At 41.4% G+C, this 16,651-nt stretch overlaps 2 protein-coding genes across 2 annotated transcripts; one reads left to right on the forward strand and one right to left on the reverse strand.

Annotated features, from left to right (window-relative positions):
• Positions 1 to 2,057: 2,057 nt before the first annotated feature.
• On the reverse strand, positions 2,058 to 7,793 carry LOC128735659 (uncharacterized). Its single transcript, XM_053830144.1, has one exon. The coding sequence runs from the start codon at positions 7,791 to 7,793 to the stop codon at positions 2,058 to 2,060; it is 5,736 nt and encodes a 1,911-aa protein (XP_053686119.1).
• A 7,747-nt stretch (positions 7,794 to 15,540) lies between these two features.
• LOC128734552 (uncharacterized protein DDB_G0271670-like) lies at positions 15,541 to 15,993 on the forward strand (the record flags this gene model as incomplete). The annotated part of the gene is made up of 1 exon (XM_053828809.1): positions 15,541 to 15,993. A coding segment is annotated over one exon (453 nt), but the record flags the coding sequence as incomplete, so codon positions are not given.
• Between the last annotated feature and the right edge of the window lie 658 nt (positions 15,994 to 16,651).

Here is a 16,651-nt window from a genome sequence, read left to right on the forward strand (position 1 = left end):
ATTTCTCATTATAGAAATGAAATTATCTAAAAAGATGTTCAAAAGGGTTCAAATCTAGACTGAATGCTGATGTTTCGATAGCGCTAGGACAATTGTATGGTGCCTACCGCTTACAATTATCGGCAGTATGTTTAGATTCAATATTCCGGTACAATATGTATGTACCACACAATTACAATTTTGCTTTAATTTCACCTAAAATTGTTCAGATAATTGAGTTTACACTTAGTTCTATCCAAAAATATACCCAGGTAAACAATAAGCATTTACAATGCAATTTAAAAGCAAGCCAATAAGCATTTAAGTTGCCTTAAATGCTGCTTAAATGCTATTTTGGCAAAATATGCGGCTACTTTACTGCTAGCCCTCTTATAGTGCTGGCAATGCTTATTTGCAGCTAGTTACCAACAAGAAGAATTTAAATAGAATTGTGGATGCCAATTTACAACAGTTATGCAGTCAAAAAGCTGATAAACAACAACCTGCAGTATAAAACGCCAGGGATGCTAATAAACGGCTGATTTACTGTTTATTTTAATGCTTATTGGTTTCCTGGGTATATCTTTGCTACCTCGGAGCTTTCCATGCATCCCAACAAGGTATCGATTCGATACCTGTAATATAAATAAATTTTATTTACATAGCATATTTTATTTACAAATATTTACATAAGATAATAAATAGAAAACTTACGTCAATAAATCGAAATAACTTCGAAACTTTCTAAACCTGTTAACAAATACTTTTCTTCGCATCCAAAAATCAGCGAAACAACAACCACGGTCGCTTAACGGTATCGTTCTTTAATTTTATAACACAAGCGTACATGGAACCGTAACAGTAACAGACCGATAAACTTTTTGTCGCTGCCCAAAATTATGCCAGCTGAACGTGGCCAGGACCATGACGCAAAATAAAAAAAAGCAAAGGGAAGCGGAACACGGATGCTTACTGGCTTTAAGAGCAACAAAAAGTCGAAAGTAACCACCAACTCTATGATGCACTTAGCTAACTTCACGTCGCGTGTTATCTCTTAGTAATTTTTTACAAACGCTATCGCTGCGCTGATAACAATTTATATTCCGCGGTGAACTTAGTTTTATAACCGTCAGTTTATGCACTTGTCACTTTAACACCTTGAGAGTTGAGACAAGAGATACTCGAGCTTGCACTCGCAGTCGCAATCGCAATAGACCAAATCAAGGTGACGTCATCTGGCAGATACTGGCGCCCTTGTTTACAAACAGACCGCAGAGTCCATTAAAGTTTCAGCTGTTAAACGGTAAGTTTGTTGTTTTAAACAGCATTAGGATAAATTTAAAACGCCATTATGCCTGTTGCGAAAGCAACTAAAGACTTTTCCGAATTATTAACCACCGTTTATTTACTACGATATCTGTGTGCGGACGACGGGTTAAATATTTCCTACCGATTATAGATATATAATATGTAGAGATACATAGTTAGAATCTTGTGCATGTTTGTATAAATCAATGTTACTGTATGAAACTGTCATTTTCATATATTGTAATTACTTACGTTTAGTGTCTTTAGGATAATCAATTAGTTTTTATAAATTGTGTGTTAACACGTGCCGTAAGTGCTGAAACAATTGTATATAGATAAGCTAGGTTAGCTTCTAGGTTTACGAGTTATTTAATTGAATTTTAACAGTTACCTGCCGTAGATTTTATGTTTACTATAATCGTTAGCTTTAGGTTCACTTTAGGATTAAGATGATCTTAGCTTTAGGATAATATATAGATAAATAGCTTGATAAATTGATAAATATAGATAAATTTGATTGCACGTTATTCTGAGTCGAAATTTTTCTTACTTCTTTTTTATCCGCTTTCCAGAGAGTTAATGATTTTTCTGACAGATAGATGCAAGATATTTTAATTATGCAAGGTGCACGATTGTGGGTCTGCAGTAGTGTTAGTGGGCACGGTTTGTGGTAATAACAGAGGTATGGTATTTTATATTTAATTTGTAATTGCTATCGATGTTGGTTCGTTGCTGACACGTTCGCAACACTCCCCTCCAGTACGTCGCGATCAATGATCCGACTTACTTACAGTCGAAGCAACATCTAAGACGGCTAGTTTAACGGCTGGTCTCTCGAGTATTCCGGTAGCTGTTTGTACCGAGGCCCGACGGACTTGTCCGTCTTTTGATCTGGCAACTTCGATGATTCGTCCTTTTGGCCACGAGTTCCTGGGCTGGTTTTGGTCGACTACGATGACAATGTCCCCTTCCGCTAATGGTTTGACGGGTTGGAACCACTTAGTCCTTTTGGTGAGGGTTGGGAGATACTCGGCGACCCATCGGCGCCAGAACTCGTTCGCATACACCTGCGACATCCTCCAGGAGCACGTCACTACGGCGGCACTGTCGTTAAACGCGATCGAGGGCTTGGAACCGTTCGATGATCCGATAAGGATGTCGTTCGGGGTGAGTGGTGACGCTTCACCATAGTCGAGTGGTATTTCGGTCAGTGGTCTAGCATTGATTATTGCTTCTACTTCAAGGAGCATGTTTCGAAGCATTTCATCGGTGGGTGTTCGATTGGGTTTAACGTTGTTCAAGGTCTTTTTTATTGATTGGATGAGCCTTTCCCAGCATCCTCCAAAGTGTGGCGCTGCGGGAGGGTTGAAAGACCATTTGGTCTGGGAGCTCACGAAGCTCTCGATTACCTTGTTTTGGTTCATTTTATCCAGGGCGTCCCGTAATTCGCGACTAGCACCTATAAAATTTGTGCCACGGTCGCTGATTATTTCTAGTGGCATTCCTCTTCGTGTAACAAAGTTGCGAATAGCGAATATACAGGATTCAGCGGACAGTGAGTGGGCAATTTCGATGTGTACTGCTCTGACGGTCATACACGTTATCAGTACGCCCCATCGTTTCTCTACTCTGCGGCCTACCAATACCGGCATTGGCCCGAAATAATCGATGCCGACGTACGAAAATGGCCTAATAAATGCTTTCATACGCATCGACGGAAGATCTCCCATCATCGGTGGTTGGGGTTTCGCGTTTCTTATGCGGCAGAATTGGCAGTTGTTTCTTATACGACGGTAGACGGCTCGAAGACTTGGTACATAATACTTCTGCCGTACCTCGTTCAAGACTGTTTGGTGATTGAGATGACAATATTGTTCATGGATATGCGATATAATTAAATCGGTCACGTGATGGCTTTTGGGAAGTATAATCGGATGCTTTGTCTCATCTCCTATGAAATCGCACGCATCAATGCGACCGTGTAAACGCAGTACACCTTCCTTATCGAAGTTGGGACTAAGCTTGTAGAGGCTACTATGCTTAGGCAAACTCCGCTTGCTCACCCATGGCTCCTGGTTGGCTTCTTGAAGTATCCGTATCTCTTCCGAAAAAACCTCAGCTTGGACGATCTTGTAGATGCAGTTCTCTGCTCTTGCCAACTCTTCCTGAGTGAGTGGGCCGACGACGAGGCTAACTTTCTTCTTCTTTCTACGTATATTCAACGGATACCGCCAAACGAAGGCCACATGTCGCACTAGACGCTTCCATCGGGAGAATTTGTCCATCTTAATTGTCGACTCAAGGCAGTTGTGATGCAACGCATGGGCACGCAAGTCTAGAGCAGTAGGCTCGGGGTTAGATTTCTTAATGGGCCATTTGTCTTTTGATTCCCATAGAAACTTGGGACCTCGAAACCAGCGACCTTCGGACGACAGATTGGGCAGTCTTTGCCATTTTGTGGCATCATCGGCTACGTTACTTTTCGTTGGGATCCAATTCCATTCTGCAGCTTCCGTACTCTCCAGTATTTCACCTACACGGCAGCCGACGAATTGACTGTATTTACGATGATCAGCATTCAGCCAGCAGATCACGTCCTGCGAATCCGACCAGAAGAACCTCTGAGCTGGCTTCAACTTAAGAGAATCCGTTATACAATGTGCGAGGCGTACTCCTATTACTGCTGCCTGTAGCTCGAGACGAGGGATTGAGACGAACCGCAATGGAGCGACTCGAGCCTTTGATCCGACTATTGCGCATTCGACGGTTTCTCCTTCCTCAAAACGTAGATAGGCCACTGCAGCGTAACTATTCTCGGATGCGTCGACGAAAACGTGGAGTTGAATGTTCGATTCGGTACTGGTATTCTTGCGATAGCATCTAGGGATTCGGATGGATTCGATTCTGGGCAGGATTTTCAACCAGAGCCGCCATTTATCCCATTCCTTGGTTGCGATTGGATCATCCCAGCCTACACCCGAACGCCAGATTTCTTGGAGCAGGATCTTTAGGAACATGAGAAAATTGGCGATTAGCCCCAGCGGATCGTAGATCTTCATAAGTGTGCTAAGTACTTGTCTCTTTGTCGGAACAACCTGTCCTGTTAGCAGCTTGGAGTCTTGTCGAGGGGACAATTTAAACAACAACGTATCTGTCGAGGTACACCACCACATCCCTAATACTTTATCCGACGCAAGTTCTGCTGTGGTGTTCAAGTTCTTCTCGTTTCCATCCTTCACTCCTAGAGCTTCCAACACGTTCTTGGAGTTGGATAACCAGTTATGGAACTGAAAGCCTGCCTGCCCGTGAATGTATTCTACTTGCTTCGCTAACTGTCCTGCTTCAGCTTCCGACTCAACGCTGGTGAGCATATCATCCATGTAATGTTCATGAACAATGGCTTCTACCGCTCTTGGGAACTGCTCTTCGAAGCGTTGAGCATTTACGTTCTTTACAAAGAGCGCACAACTCGGGGAACAGGTTGCTCCAAATATCATCACAACCATGGCATAGACATCTGGATCACGACTCTGATCGCAGCCTCTCCAGAGGAACTTCAGAGATTGTTGGTCCGTTCCGTTCATCAACACTTGGTGAAACATCTCAACGATATCACCGGCCACGGCGATCCGAAACTCCCTGAATTTGAAAAGCACTGTCACGATAGAAGTAAGCAAGTCTGGGCCCTTCAGTAACATAGCATTAAGCGATATGCCGTTAACTGCGGCTGCTGCGTCCCAAACTATGCGCAGTTTTCCGGGTTTATTCGGGTTTTGAACCGGAAATATCGGAAGATACCACGATCGTGGGTGTCTGGCATCGCACTCGGTCGGCGAAAGCTTTTTAGTGTATCCTTTGCGCTCGTACTCACGAAGCTTCTCAGCGAAGGCCTCTGCTAAGTCTGGCTCCTTCAACAGCTTCTTCTCCAGACATACTAGTCTCTTCATAGCCATCGCCTTGCTGTTAGGCAGACGTACATCATCGTACTTCCAGAGCAAGCCTGATTCATAGCGGTCACCTTTCTGTATGGTGTGCTTTTCCAGTAATCGGATTGCTCGATCGTCTTCTTTCGATAGTAGTGGTTTATCTGTCTTCGCTACGCCTATGCTTTCCAATGAAAAGTAATCCTTTACTATCCTATGAAGCTCAGTATCGCGCTGCTCACTACATGGACATATGTGAAAACTGTGACACGCCGAATAACTTTCGTTCGCTGATCCAGTTGTTATAGAGCACGGTCCGTAGATTAACCAGCCGAGTCGTGTCTTGCTAGCTACAGGTTCGTCTTCTTTTCCTTCACGACTATGCAAAGCATGACCCAACCTACAGTTATCAATACCAATGAGTAATCTTGGGGAGATGTTTCTGTACGAGTCAATAGGCAGACCTTTTAGATGCTCGTACTTCGACGCTAGCTCGTCCATATCCACAGTTTGATTTGGCAACGCGAGGCAGCGAACTGTGTGCACTTTCGGGATCCGGAATTGCTTCTTTTTGCCACAAACTCCTGAAATCTCTAGTGAAAGCTTCACTGAGTCCTTTTCTTCTCGTTTTTGCTTCGCCGTCCAGTTCAGACAGAGGGGGTAGGGTTCGCCGTCCAACTTAAGTTCCCTTAGTAGACTAGTCTCCATAAATGTGGCTGACGAACCATCGTCCAGAAACGCGTACGTCTTGACGGACACACCGCGTCCGTGCACTGTTACTGGAATATATCTGAAAAGAACTTTCCCGAACTGGCTAACGTGCGTGTTACAATTCTGCGACGTCATTCCTTCACTTGGCTGGGTTGACTTGGGGTAGATATCTGCTTTATACCTCGAGTCATCGTGTAGTAGCTCATGATGCATGTATGTGCACCCTCGTCTGCCACACGGGGTTTTCACCTCACAGGCTCCAAAATGCTTTTTTAAGCACTTGCGGCACAACTTGTGTTGTTTTAAAGCTGCCCAGCGACCACTAATATCGAGACTTCGAAACCTTTTGCAATCCACTGCGCTACTACAGTTTTCCTGGCAGATGAGACACGCTTTATTTATCGGCTTATGCGCTTGTTTTGGTGATGAGTCGCTATCCGCTTCTAAATGCACATTTACGTCTTCTCTCCTGCCCCGTTTCTCCGTTTTCACCGCACTAAATGATGAGCTGGATGGTATAGTGACTACACACGCTGCCTCTACAAGCTTTTCTAACCATGTTCCGTAGTCTGCAAGTGACACAGATGGTAATGTTTGTCGATGCAGCGCCCAATTAAGCTTAATCGTAGGCGGCAACCGATCAACCAGCTCTTGAAGCAACGCAGTATTGCATAGCTGCTCTTCCAATCCGCAGGCCGTAATTGTCGCACACAAGTTCTGAACAGCGACACCGAAGTCGATTAGCGTTCCAAGCCTTTCTGTTTTCGGTGGCGGCATATTCCGAATCCGGCACACCAACGAATGGATTATCACCTCCGGTCGTCCAAATAACGTACGCAGCGTTTGAATCACTCCATTTAGTCCTGCCGGGTACAACAAACGACTTCGAACTGCCTCCAAAGCTTTTCCTCGTAAACTGCGCTGCAAACGAAGCAAGTTCTCTTCATCGCTGTACCCGCACATGCGAGTGGTATTCTCGTAGGTGGCAATGAACAAGGGCCACTCTTCCGGTGCTCCCGTGAAGGCTGGAAGCTCCTTGGCTACTGCTTGGCGCGCGGCAAGTTGGCTTCTACTCAAATCATGAGACGAATATGAAGGCCAAAATGACTCAATCGGTGGGACAAACTCCTGTGCACCAGGATTCAAACCAGTACCGCCATCCTCGGATCTATTGCAGATACCGCTGTTCATCTGCAACATCTTCATTCGTTCATCGAGATGCCTCATTTCAAGCGCCTGCTTCTCGGCCAACAACGTAAGCTGCAGTTCTACATTCTTTGCCGCTTCTCCGGGCGTTTTCCGAAGACTTCCACCTGCATCACCAGTAGGATTAATGGTTGTCGAGTTCGCGTTAGGTACCTGTAGCCGCGATGCAAACTTCTGCTCCATTGCCTTCAGCTGATTCATAAATTGTTCCTGTTGCCGCTTCAAAACTGTTTGTTGCTCTTGCTCTCGCGCTTTCAGCAAACGCTCGTACGATTCCTTTTGTTTTCCCATTTGCTCCAGTAGGTTGTCCATTTGCCTCTGCAAAGTCTGCACTTCCTCTGACCTTTTTGGAATTGTGCCCAGTGATCCAGGATTTGTGTCATTTGATGCTTTCGAGGTTGACAAGCTAGCTGTGTTCCGAGCCATACGTTTTGCTTCGCAATCCTTGCAGCTCCAATCCACTTCCTCTATGCCATCGTCCACGCCTACGCACTCAAAATGATACCAATCACCGCAAGTATCACAACACACCATCCGACTGTTTTCCGAACAACCACAAACTTTACAGTTATCGCTCAACATAGCTGCCACTTCGCCTTGCTTGTGAGCTACTTCCGACTCGGAGTCTTTTCCGGAATCTTTACCACGATTTGACCGTTTCGACATATCTTCTTGACAGCACTTCCCGATCGCGTTAAACGAAATATTTAAAATGTTGCGAAAGCAACTAAAGACTTTTCCGAATTATTAACCACCGTTTATTTACTACGATATCTGTGTGCGGACGACGGGTTAAATATTTCCTACCGATTATAGATATATAATATGTAGAGATACATAGTTAGAATCTTGTGCATGTTTGTATAAATCAATGTTACTGTATGAAACTGTCATTTTCATATATTGTAATTACTTACGTTTAGTGTCTTTAGGATAATCAATTAGTTTTTATAAATTGTGTGTTAACACGTGCCGTAAGTGCTGAAACAATTGTATATAGATAAGCTAGGTTAGCTTCTAGGTTTACGAGTTATTTAATTGAATTTTAACAGTTACCTGCCGTAGATTTTATGTTTACTATAATCGTTAGCTTTAGGTTCACTTTAGGATTAAGATGATCTTAGCTTTAGGATAATATATAGATAAATAGCTTGATAAATTGATAAATATAGATAAATTTGATTGCACGTTATTCTGAGTCGAAATTTTTCTTACTTCTTTTTTATCCGCTTTCCAGAGAGTTAATGATTTTTCTGACAGATAGATGCAAGATATTTTAATTATGCAAGGTGCACGATTGTGGGTCTGCAGTAGTGTTAGTGGGCACGGTTTGTGGTAATAACAGAGGTATGGTATTTTATATTTAATTTGTAATTGCTATCGATGTTGGTTCGTTGCTGACACGTTCGCAACAATGCCTTTAAAATGTTAAAACACACGCTACATTCGCTATAAACGAAAAGGAAAATTTTCCAAAATGTAAACAAGGGCGCCAGTATCTGTCAATTGACGGTACGATGATTTGGTCTATTGACACTCGCACATAAGGTTTTTCGCGGGAGAGCATAACCTCACTTCTTTGACGTCTATCAGTGGTTTGTTTACATGGACTTAGAACATGGGTTAACATGGACAAAAGGCTGAAATCTCATAAAGCTGAATGTTCGAAAGGCTGAATAACGAATGGCTGAAACTTTGAATAAACAATGTGTATGTAATGCTAAAGGCAGAAATTTCAGAATTTTTCACAATTTTAACTTAAATCGAAGAAAACTTAATTAATTTTTGATAATTTTTTATAAATTATGAAAAATAATTACACTACATTTTATAGTGTCCATTGGGGAAAGCGTATCATTTAAGCTTAACCTGTGCACTGAGAAGGCATTGCATGCTTTTCATCTCGTTTCAATGTGTTCCAGTAAATTTTTACAATGATCCCATGTTTATGTGCCAAACACAATCCTAGATGATTCAGGACGAGACGGCCGCAGGCTGCGAGTGTTCACCAGCGACCCGCCGTCGGAAGCGCCGGCCACTGCGGGGCCACTGCCTCCCCGCAGAAACCACCTCTATTTAGGTGCAAGCATTTTCCTAGGTTTACTGACTAGTAGGGGTTATCCCTTAGTTGAGTCCGAACGAGCGGCAGCGAGTAAGGACAGCATATAACGAACACTTGAGCAGGCAGAAAGCCGCGAAAGTTTTACGACATACTCGCCCGTATGAATAAAACAGTTCTGTTTGCTTTGCTTTCCCCTGGCAAACCTTATAGACGAAGTCTTATATATTTTTCAGCCTTATGATGTTTCAGCCTTACGTGATATTCAGCCTTTCGTAGCTTTCAGCCTATTGAAATTTCAGCCTTTCGGTTTTCAGCCTTTCGAGATTTCAGCCTTTCGATTTTCAGCCTTTCGTAGGAGACCCATATTTAGCACGCGCGACAGTCTCCTAAATCTTGGGCAGAGACTAAACCGACTGTTACATATTCATCCTGGCGGCGACGAATTTTTCATTGGCGGCGAAGGTTTCTCTTTGTTCGGCTAGGGAGGCTCTCTTGTCCCGCCTACAAGCTCGTTTAGCAGCCCCCTTCAGTTCGGTGTATCGTTGGCGGGCAGCTGTGTTAGACGCTATGGTTTGAGCTCGCTCAATGTTGGCTTTCGCCTCTTTCCGCTCGTCGATATTCCTCCAAGTTTCATCTGAGATCCACTCCCTCCGCCCCCTACGCGCTTTGCCGAGAGTTTCGTCACTGGTCGTGATGAACGCTTTCTTGATGCCCGCCCATTGCTCTTCGACGGTTCCACCAGGTGGCAACTCCGAGGCTTCGGATTCAAGTTATTCGACAGAGGCCCTTTCCACCTCAGGATTCTCCATTTAGCGACTGTCGTTACGACATCCTACTTTCTTCTCGTGTCGTTGGACACGTGCAACGTATCTCAGCGTTAACAAGGTGATGCGATCGTCGGATGCAATACCAGCGTCGTCGTTGCGTTTGTTGCGTACATCAAGAGGCTGCTTCACCAATTTCGGTCATTATATTCTGTGTTCCGATTCGTGTACGTGTTTTCATGTTATAGGTTATCTCCAACAATCCTGAATTTCTTCACGCATTTTTTGTAACTTAGTAAGTTTTCGGGTACAATAGGTTGTTACACGCAAAATAATCCCAAAATCTGGTCAAAGTGACTATAATCTAAACAAAAAAAAATCTTGTAGAACTTGCTCGTGTCATTAGCTCGGAATAGTTGTTTTAATTCTTCATGATCTCCGTCGTCTTTCTGGAGCTCAGGGTTCACAGTATCGTGTTCAACTGGTTCTATGCTAGTCGGTATTTGTCCAAGTTCTCCCTAGTGGTAATGTTCAGATAACTTTTCCAAGCTCTTTTTTTCTCTCTACCTACGTCGTAGAGCCTCATGGCCAACTATCTAGATTGTTCTGCCTATTCTGGAAACTCTGCATCTTTAATTATTGCTAATTGCACGGAAAATTGTACCATCCAAAGTGCGAAATCGGTCATAAAAGTGCGATGCTGCATTAAATCATTTCGGTATCTTCGGCGCACTTTTTTGTTACATTCAAAGCAATAAGTGCACCGACGAGACCAAAACGATTTAAGCCGATATAGCACTTTTATGAGCGATCACGCACTTATTGATTGGAAAATCTTTCTTGCAATCAGCAATATATACCTGCTATTAATTGTTATCAGCCACATGACCATTTCTCGCGTAACTTTTCAAAAGGGCCTAAGTAACATTGAGAGACTCTCTTTGGACTCACTCTCTTGCGGTTATTACGGAGACATAATTGCATTTAATCAAAAAATTTCTTGACGATTAGCTACCTAGTGACACCAGCAAACGATTTATGCAAGGCTGATGTTTTAAAGTGCATTTGCGTCGTCGTGGTAACCGAAAGAGAAGAGGCACAAAGAGAATCTCTCATTGTTACTTAAGTCCTTTTGAAAAGCTACGCGAGATTTGTTCAAACAAATCAATATAGAGTCCTAGCAATTTTTGATGCATTTTGAAAGAAATGTTTCTTCCATGAAATTTAAACAATCAAACTGCTACTTATGATTCTGTATTATTATGCGAAAATTGCACGAGATCACAGGACCTAAGCATTTTATAAAATTTTATCTTGTAAATTATAAAATTTGTCAGTCTATCATTACCTGAATTTACAAGTTTTGAAGCGAAATGTACGCGGTTTTTATTCACCTTCGCGTAAAAAGCGACTTTACTGTTCTATTATTTATAGAAGTGACAGCTGTATGTCGCATAACTACAAATAGGAAAACCACTGACATTACTCAAACTCCTTTGTAAACGGCGTTGTAACGCGTGTAGATAACAAATTGGAGAAAGAATTGAAAGTAATATAAATTGGCATTCGAGTTTATTTGATCAAGCTAGTCTGATATAAGCGACTAGAAAGTAAATGTGACGTAAATAAGTACGGAAGCTGGAAGCTGCATTAAAAGTTAACAACTTGGATCATCAATCTATTTTTTAATTTTTTTTTCTTTCTTTTATCTTTAGGCAGAGCATATATCATAGTTATACCTATTTTAAACACAGGAAAAACAGTTTCATTATTAAATTTGATTTCGGTTTATAGCGCCGTGCAATTTCAAACCGTGCATCACAATTTCCTTTCATCGGAAATGACCGAAGAGCGCTACTGTTTTGCAAATACAATAAAAAAACATTCACCAAGCTTGTTTCCTACCTGCTTGTTTCCATTTAGAGTTAATAAAATTTTAAGTGTGGTGTCCTTACTTCCGCCGTAAAGCGTGAAATACCGTCAAATGAGTCGTAAACTTCCCAAAATGCTCTCAGCTCATTAAAAGCCCATCTCGTCGGTTAAAAGATCGCGTCCTATCTGGCAGGCAAGGAGGACACTGCATATGTAGGTAAGCAAATTAAGCACTCACATTTAAATCCCTCCTACTGAACTAAACAGGGCTTCGTGCGTGGTGCGCGTGATCTGGGGGTTAGGTTTTAACCTAACCCAAACGGCAAGCGACCGGCCAGCGGCAGGAAGCACTGACAGAACGCTGAAGTCTGCGCACGGTCTGTAATAGACGCTGATTAAATCTCGCAATTAATTTATAACACTTTACTAAAAATGCACTCAAAATGTTAATAGATAGTACGCGCTTCCGCACACGTGTTTGCTTGAAGGTTGAATGCCATTTGAAAAGTGCCTGAGATTATAGCAATATGGAAAAAATATAATAATTTTAAAATTTAAAGTAAGATGATGATTCATTTTTTCAAATGTTCAAAACAAATATTCAAAAACAGAAAAGGCTAATTCCGAAGGAAACCGTTAAGTTCAACATAACAATTATCCATGTCTACCGGAGGGAAACCGCGATGTTTAATCAACGATTATTTTATTCATCGGGTCTGTGCCATATTCATCGATACGACCCGTGGCCGTGCGATCATTGAACCAAAAGGGCTTCACTTTTGTTTCCTTTTCGACGAGCCGAAAGGCCGTGAGTGCACGACACCAGTGCGGCGCGGCGGTGGGACGCCAGTGCTTTCTACAGAGGCTGAACTATAGTCGGTGCGCTTTAACACTTGAACCTCCTGCCAACAGTTCTCGTCAGTCAAAACAAGCACAAAACAACAATGTTTCCAACCTTTGCTTTGGGGAATCATATCGATTGATGATCATCGATACCAGTGCCTGCCCAATGCAAGTAGTTTTCTACGGTGGGGTCCTCTTTGTTTGAATACTGACTGAATTGAATATTTCCACAGAGTAGCTTGAGGGGTCATTGCGCAACCTGGGCATAAAGTTGGTGTTTAGATTAGCCATCTTTGGTAGCTGTGCCTGGCAAGAAACCCCAACAAGTGAATGGCTGTAAAGACCTCTGCTGAAGAAGCCCTTCCGAGCCTCAGGTGTAACAACTTTGGCTTGTTAGAATGTAACTACTGTTTTGTTTTCTACAACGGCGCTTCTACTGTTGCATAAGTAGCTATCAATGATGACCGGGTCGGATGGTGTGGTAGAAATTAGAAGGATAACATGCATTGCCAAATGCAGCAATTTTGTCATAGGAGAACGGACAGTTGTCATTAGTTTCTGAACGTGAAAAACTTCAATGAATTGCAGTTTGCTTCCCTCGTGCTTCACCAGTATCTTGTTTTTCTGTGCAATGATTCTTCGTCTATACTTCTGACAGTGTCCAGATGAGAAGTGCTCAATAAAAGGGTACGATAATTGAATTAAGATTTTTCCAATTGCCTCGGGCACCGGTTGTTTGTCGACCGCGTATTTGATTGGTTGTTGAGCTATAGCTAGGCATTTTTCTAACCACATCGACGATGGATGGATACAAATTAAGGTGCAATTGCCCAACCACTAATTTAGAATTACTGCCCAGTGGCAGCCCGGTCGGTTTTTTCTACCGTACGTGATGCAAATTGTCACGTCCACTTGTCTTGAACGAATCGAACATGATATTCACCTCTTCCCACATATGTTTACTAGACGATTGTACTCTGAAAATATAAAAATCAGGTAGGTAAATCGAATTGCAATGATTCACGATGTGTTGCACGACTATTACTGATTGGTTGCAGTTGACAGGCTTGTCTGTTCGACATTCTTTAGTAACTAAGCAGTTGCATAAAATGAAGCAATTGTTTTTTAACTCCCTGTAATATTACCAAACTAGAGTAGAGGAAATCAGCGAAACAAAACTACTACTACCATGGCAATGCACAATGGGGATTCATTAGAAAAATGTATTTTATCTCTATTACTCAAAATGCCGCTGGTTGAGTTTAATCTTTTTTCACCAAAAGAAAGATATTCTGATATGTTAGAGGACATGGAAATAATGTTTTCCAGTAGGACAATATGCTCCAGTTCGTTTTTTCCTAAAATACCTAGCACAAATTTAAACGCTGAACTAACGAGAAACTCTAGACTTCGATGAAACTAGCCAACTATGCAAGTTTGTCAGTTGTCTCTAGCTAACAAACCAAATCAAAGAAATTTTATTTTCTGCCGCTTCCAATGTATATTTTGCATCGTCTTTATAAGCTTTTTTCTGATTAAAATATGTAAATAACCGGTTGTTGCGATTTGGTTGCGTGAAGAGAACTTTCAAAACGTAATCTTTTGCGGAAAAAGGGTGAGAAACCCTTTATTTACTTTCAGGTAGTTGACCGAATAGTTGTGATAGCACCAATAATTGCGCTACTATTCATTATTAATGCATATTTGCGTTACCGTAGAATTTTAAATAAAGTAACTACCTTCATCTTATAAAACAAGTTTTCAGGAGTTTTGGTAGTTAGACTACACCATTTAAAATTGAAGCATAATTTGCTAAAATACCAATTTTCTAAAATCTAACACAACACAACTAGATATAGGCGTAGCTGGAAGATGCTCATTTTTATAGTTGCGCTAAAATATTTTTTCACCTAGCAACCTAGCAATTCAATTTCAACTTCCTACAAAATAGAGATGGCATGTCAATAGCAGAAATACTCGAAACACCGCATGGGGCACATTATACAGCAGTTGGGGCATGTACGTATACGAGCTTATACGAGAACCCCAAAATATAGACGCAGTTATTAAATAATTCCTAGTATTTTTATTCTACAAGTTTGTTTTTTTCTCACAGACAGAACATTTCTGGCCCTCATGAATTTGACAAATTAGGGAGTAACATAACATGAACATGAATAGAATGGAATAACATGAAGAGAACGGATTTCACTGCACAGTCGTCCACCATAGCCTCCCAACTTTCCAAGTAGTGGCTGCAACAGGTGGTTCAAACGCCTACGCCACTCTCCGCTATCCGTTTGTACTCCGCGAAAAATAGTCCGCAAAACCTTTCATTCAAATACGGCAAATGCACGTATGTTTTCCGAAGGCAAATTTACTGTTTCAAGTCTGTAAAGAACTATCGGACTTACATCGTCGTCTTTGTGCGGCAGTGTATGCTTCAAAGCGTCTTGCAGAGGGAAAAGTTGGCACGACTTCCAGCTTGAATGCGTCGTTGAATCTTCTTACTCGTATTATTATCGGTGGTAACCAGAGATCTCCACCCAAGCACCTACGGTACACAATATCACGTAATTTGCAACTGTCCTGCAGTAGCACAACTATGTCATAGGATCTTTGGATCCTACGTCTTAAATGAATCGGATTTTAGGAAACAAAAATTACGAGACATTTTGATGTTTCTTACCAAAAGCGGTATTGAGCTATAGGCTCTTATTTATCATGGGTATACCCCCCAGGGGGTGTACTATTGATAAGTTAACTACCATGGATTGCAGTATCCCCTCGGGGGTACAAAAATCTCTCGGTATGTATTAGTAGTGGGTATGTCTCGGTAGTAGTAGTAGTAGTAGTTAGTAGTAGTAGTAGTAGTAGTAGTAGTAGTAGTAGTAGTAGTAGTAGTAGTAGTAGTAGTAGTAGTAGTAGTAGTAGTAGTAGTAGTAGTAGTAGTAGTAGTAGTAGTAGTAGTAGTAGTAGTAGTAGTAGTAGTAGTAGTAGTAGTAGTAGTAGTAGTAGTAGTAGTAGTAGTAGTAGTAGTAGTAGTAGTAGTAGTAGTAGTAGTAGTAGTAGTAGTAGTAGTAGTAGTAGTAGTAGTAGTAGTAGTAGTAGTAGTAGTAGTAGTAGTAGTAGTAGTAGTAGTAGTAGTAGTAGTAGTAGTAGTAGTAGTAGTAGTAGTAGTAGTAGTAGTAGTAGTAGTAGTAGTAGTAGTAGTAGTAGTAGTAGTAGTAGTAGTAGTAGTAGTAGTAGTAGTAGTAGTAGTAGTAGTAGTAGTAGTAGTAGTAGTAGTAGTAGTAGTAGTAGTAGTAGTAGTAGTAGTAGTAGTAGTAGTAGTAGTAGTAGTAGTAGTAGTAGTAGTAGTAGTAGTAGTAGTAGTAGTAGTAGTAGTAGTAGTAGTAGTAGTAGTAGTAGTAGTAGTAGTAGTAGTAGTAGTAGTAGTAGTAGTAGTAGTAGTAGTAGTAGTAGTAGTAGTAGTAGTAGTAGTAGTAGTAGTAGTAGTAGTAGTAGTAGTAGTAGTAGTAGTAGTAGTAGTAGTAGTAGTAGTAGTAGTAGTAGTAGTAGTAGTAGTAGTAGTAGTAGTAGTAGTAGTAGTAGTAGTAGTAGTAGTAGTAGTAGTAGTAGTAGTAGTAGTAGTAGTAGTAGTAGTAGTAGTAGTAGTAGTAGTAGTAGTAGTAGTAGTAGTAGTAGTAGTAGTAGTAGTAGTAGTAGTAGTAGTAGTAGTAGTAGTAGTAGTAGTAGTAGTAGTAGTAGTAGTAGTAGTAGTAGTAGTAGTAGTAGTAGTAGTAGTAGTAGTAGTAACTACCTTCATCTTATAAAACAAGTTTTCAGGAGTTTTGGTAGTTAGACTACACCATTTAAAATTGAAGCATAATTTGCTAAAATACCAATTTTCTAAAATCTAACACAACACAACTAGATATAGGCGTAGCTGGAAGATGCTCATTTTTATAGTTGCGCTAAAATATTTTTTCACCTAGCAACCT

This window comes from Sabethes cyaneus, chromosome 2 (genome assembly GCF_943734655.1).
Source record: "Sabethes cyaneus chromosome 2, idSabCyanKW18_F2, whole genome shotgun sequence".
Taxonomy (NCBI): Eukaryota; Metazoa; Arthropoda; class Insecta; order Diptera; family Culicidae; genus Sabethes; species Sabethes cyaneus.

Excerpts from the sequence above, each read along its gene's own strand:
- LOC128735659 (XM_053830144.1), bottom strand. The coding sequence starts at position 7,793 with ATGTCGAAACGGTCAAATCGTGGTAAAGATTCCGGAAAAGACTCCGAG.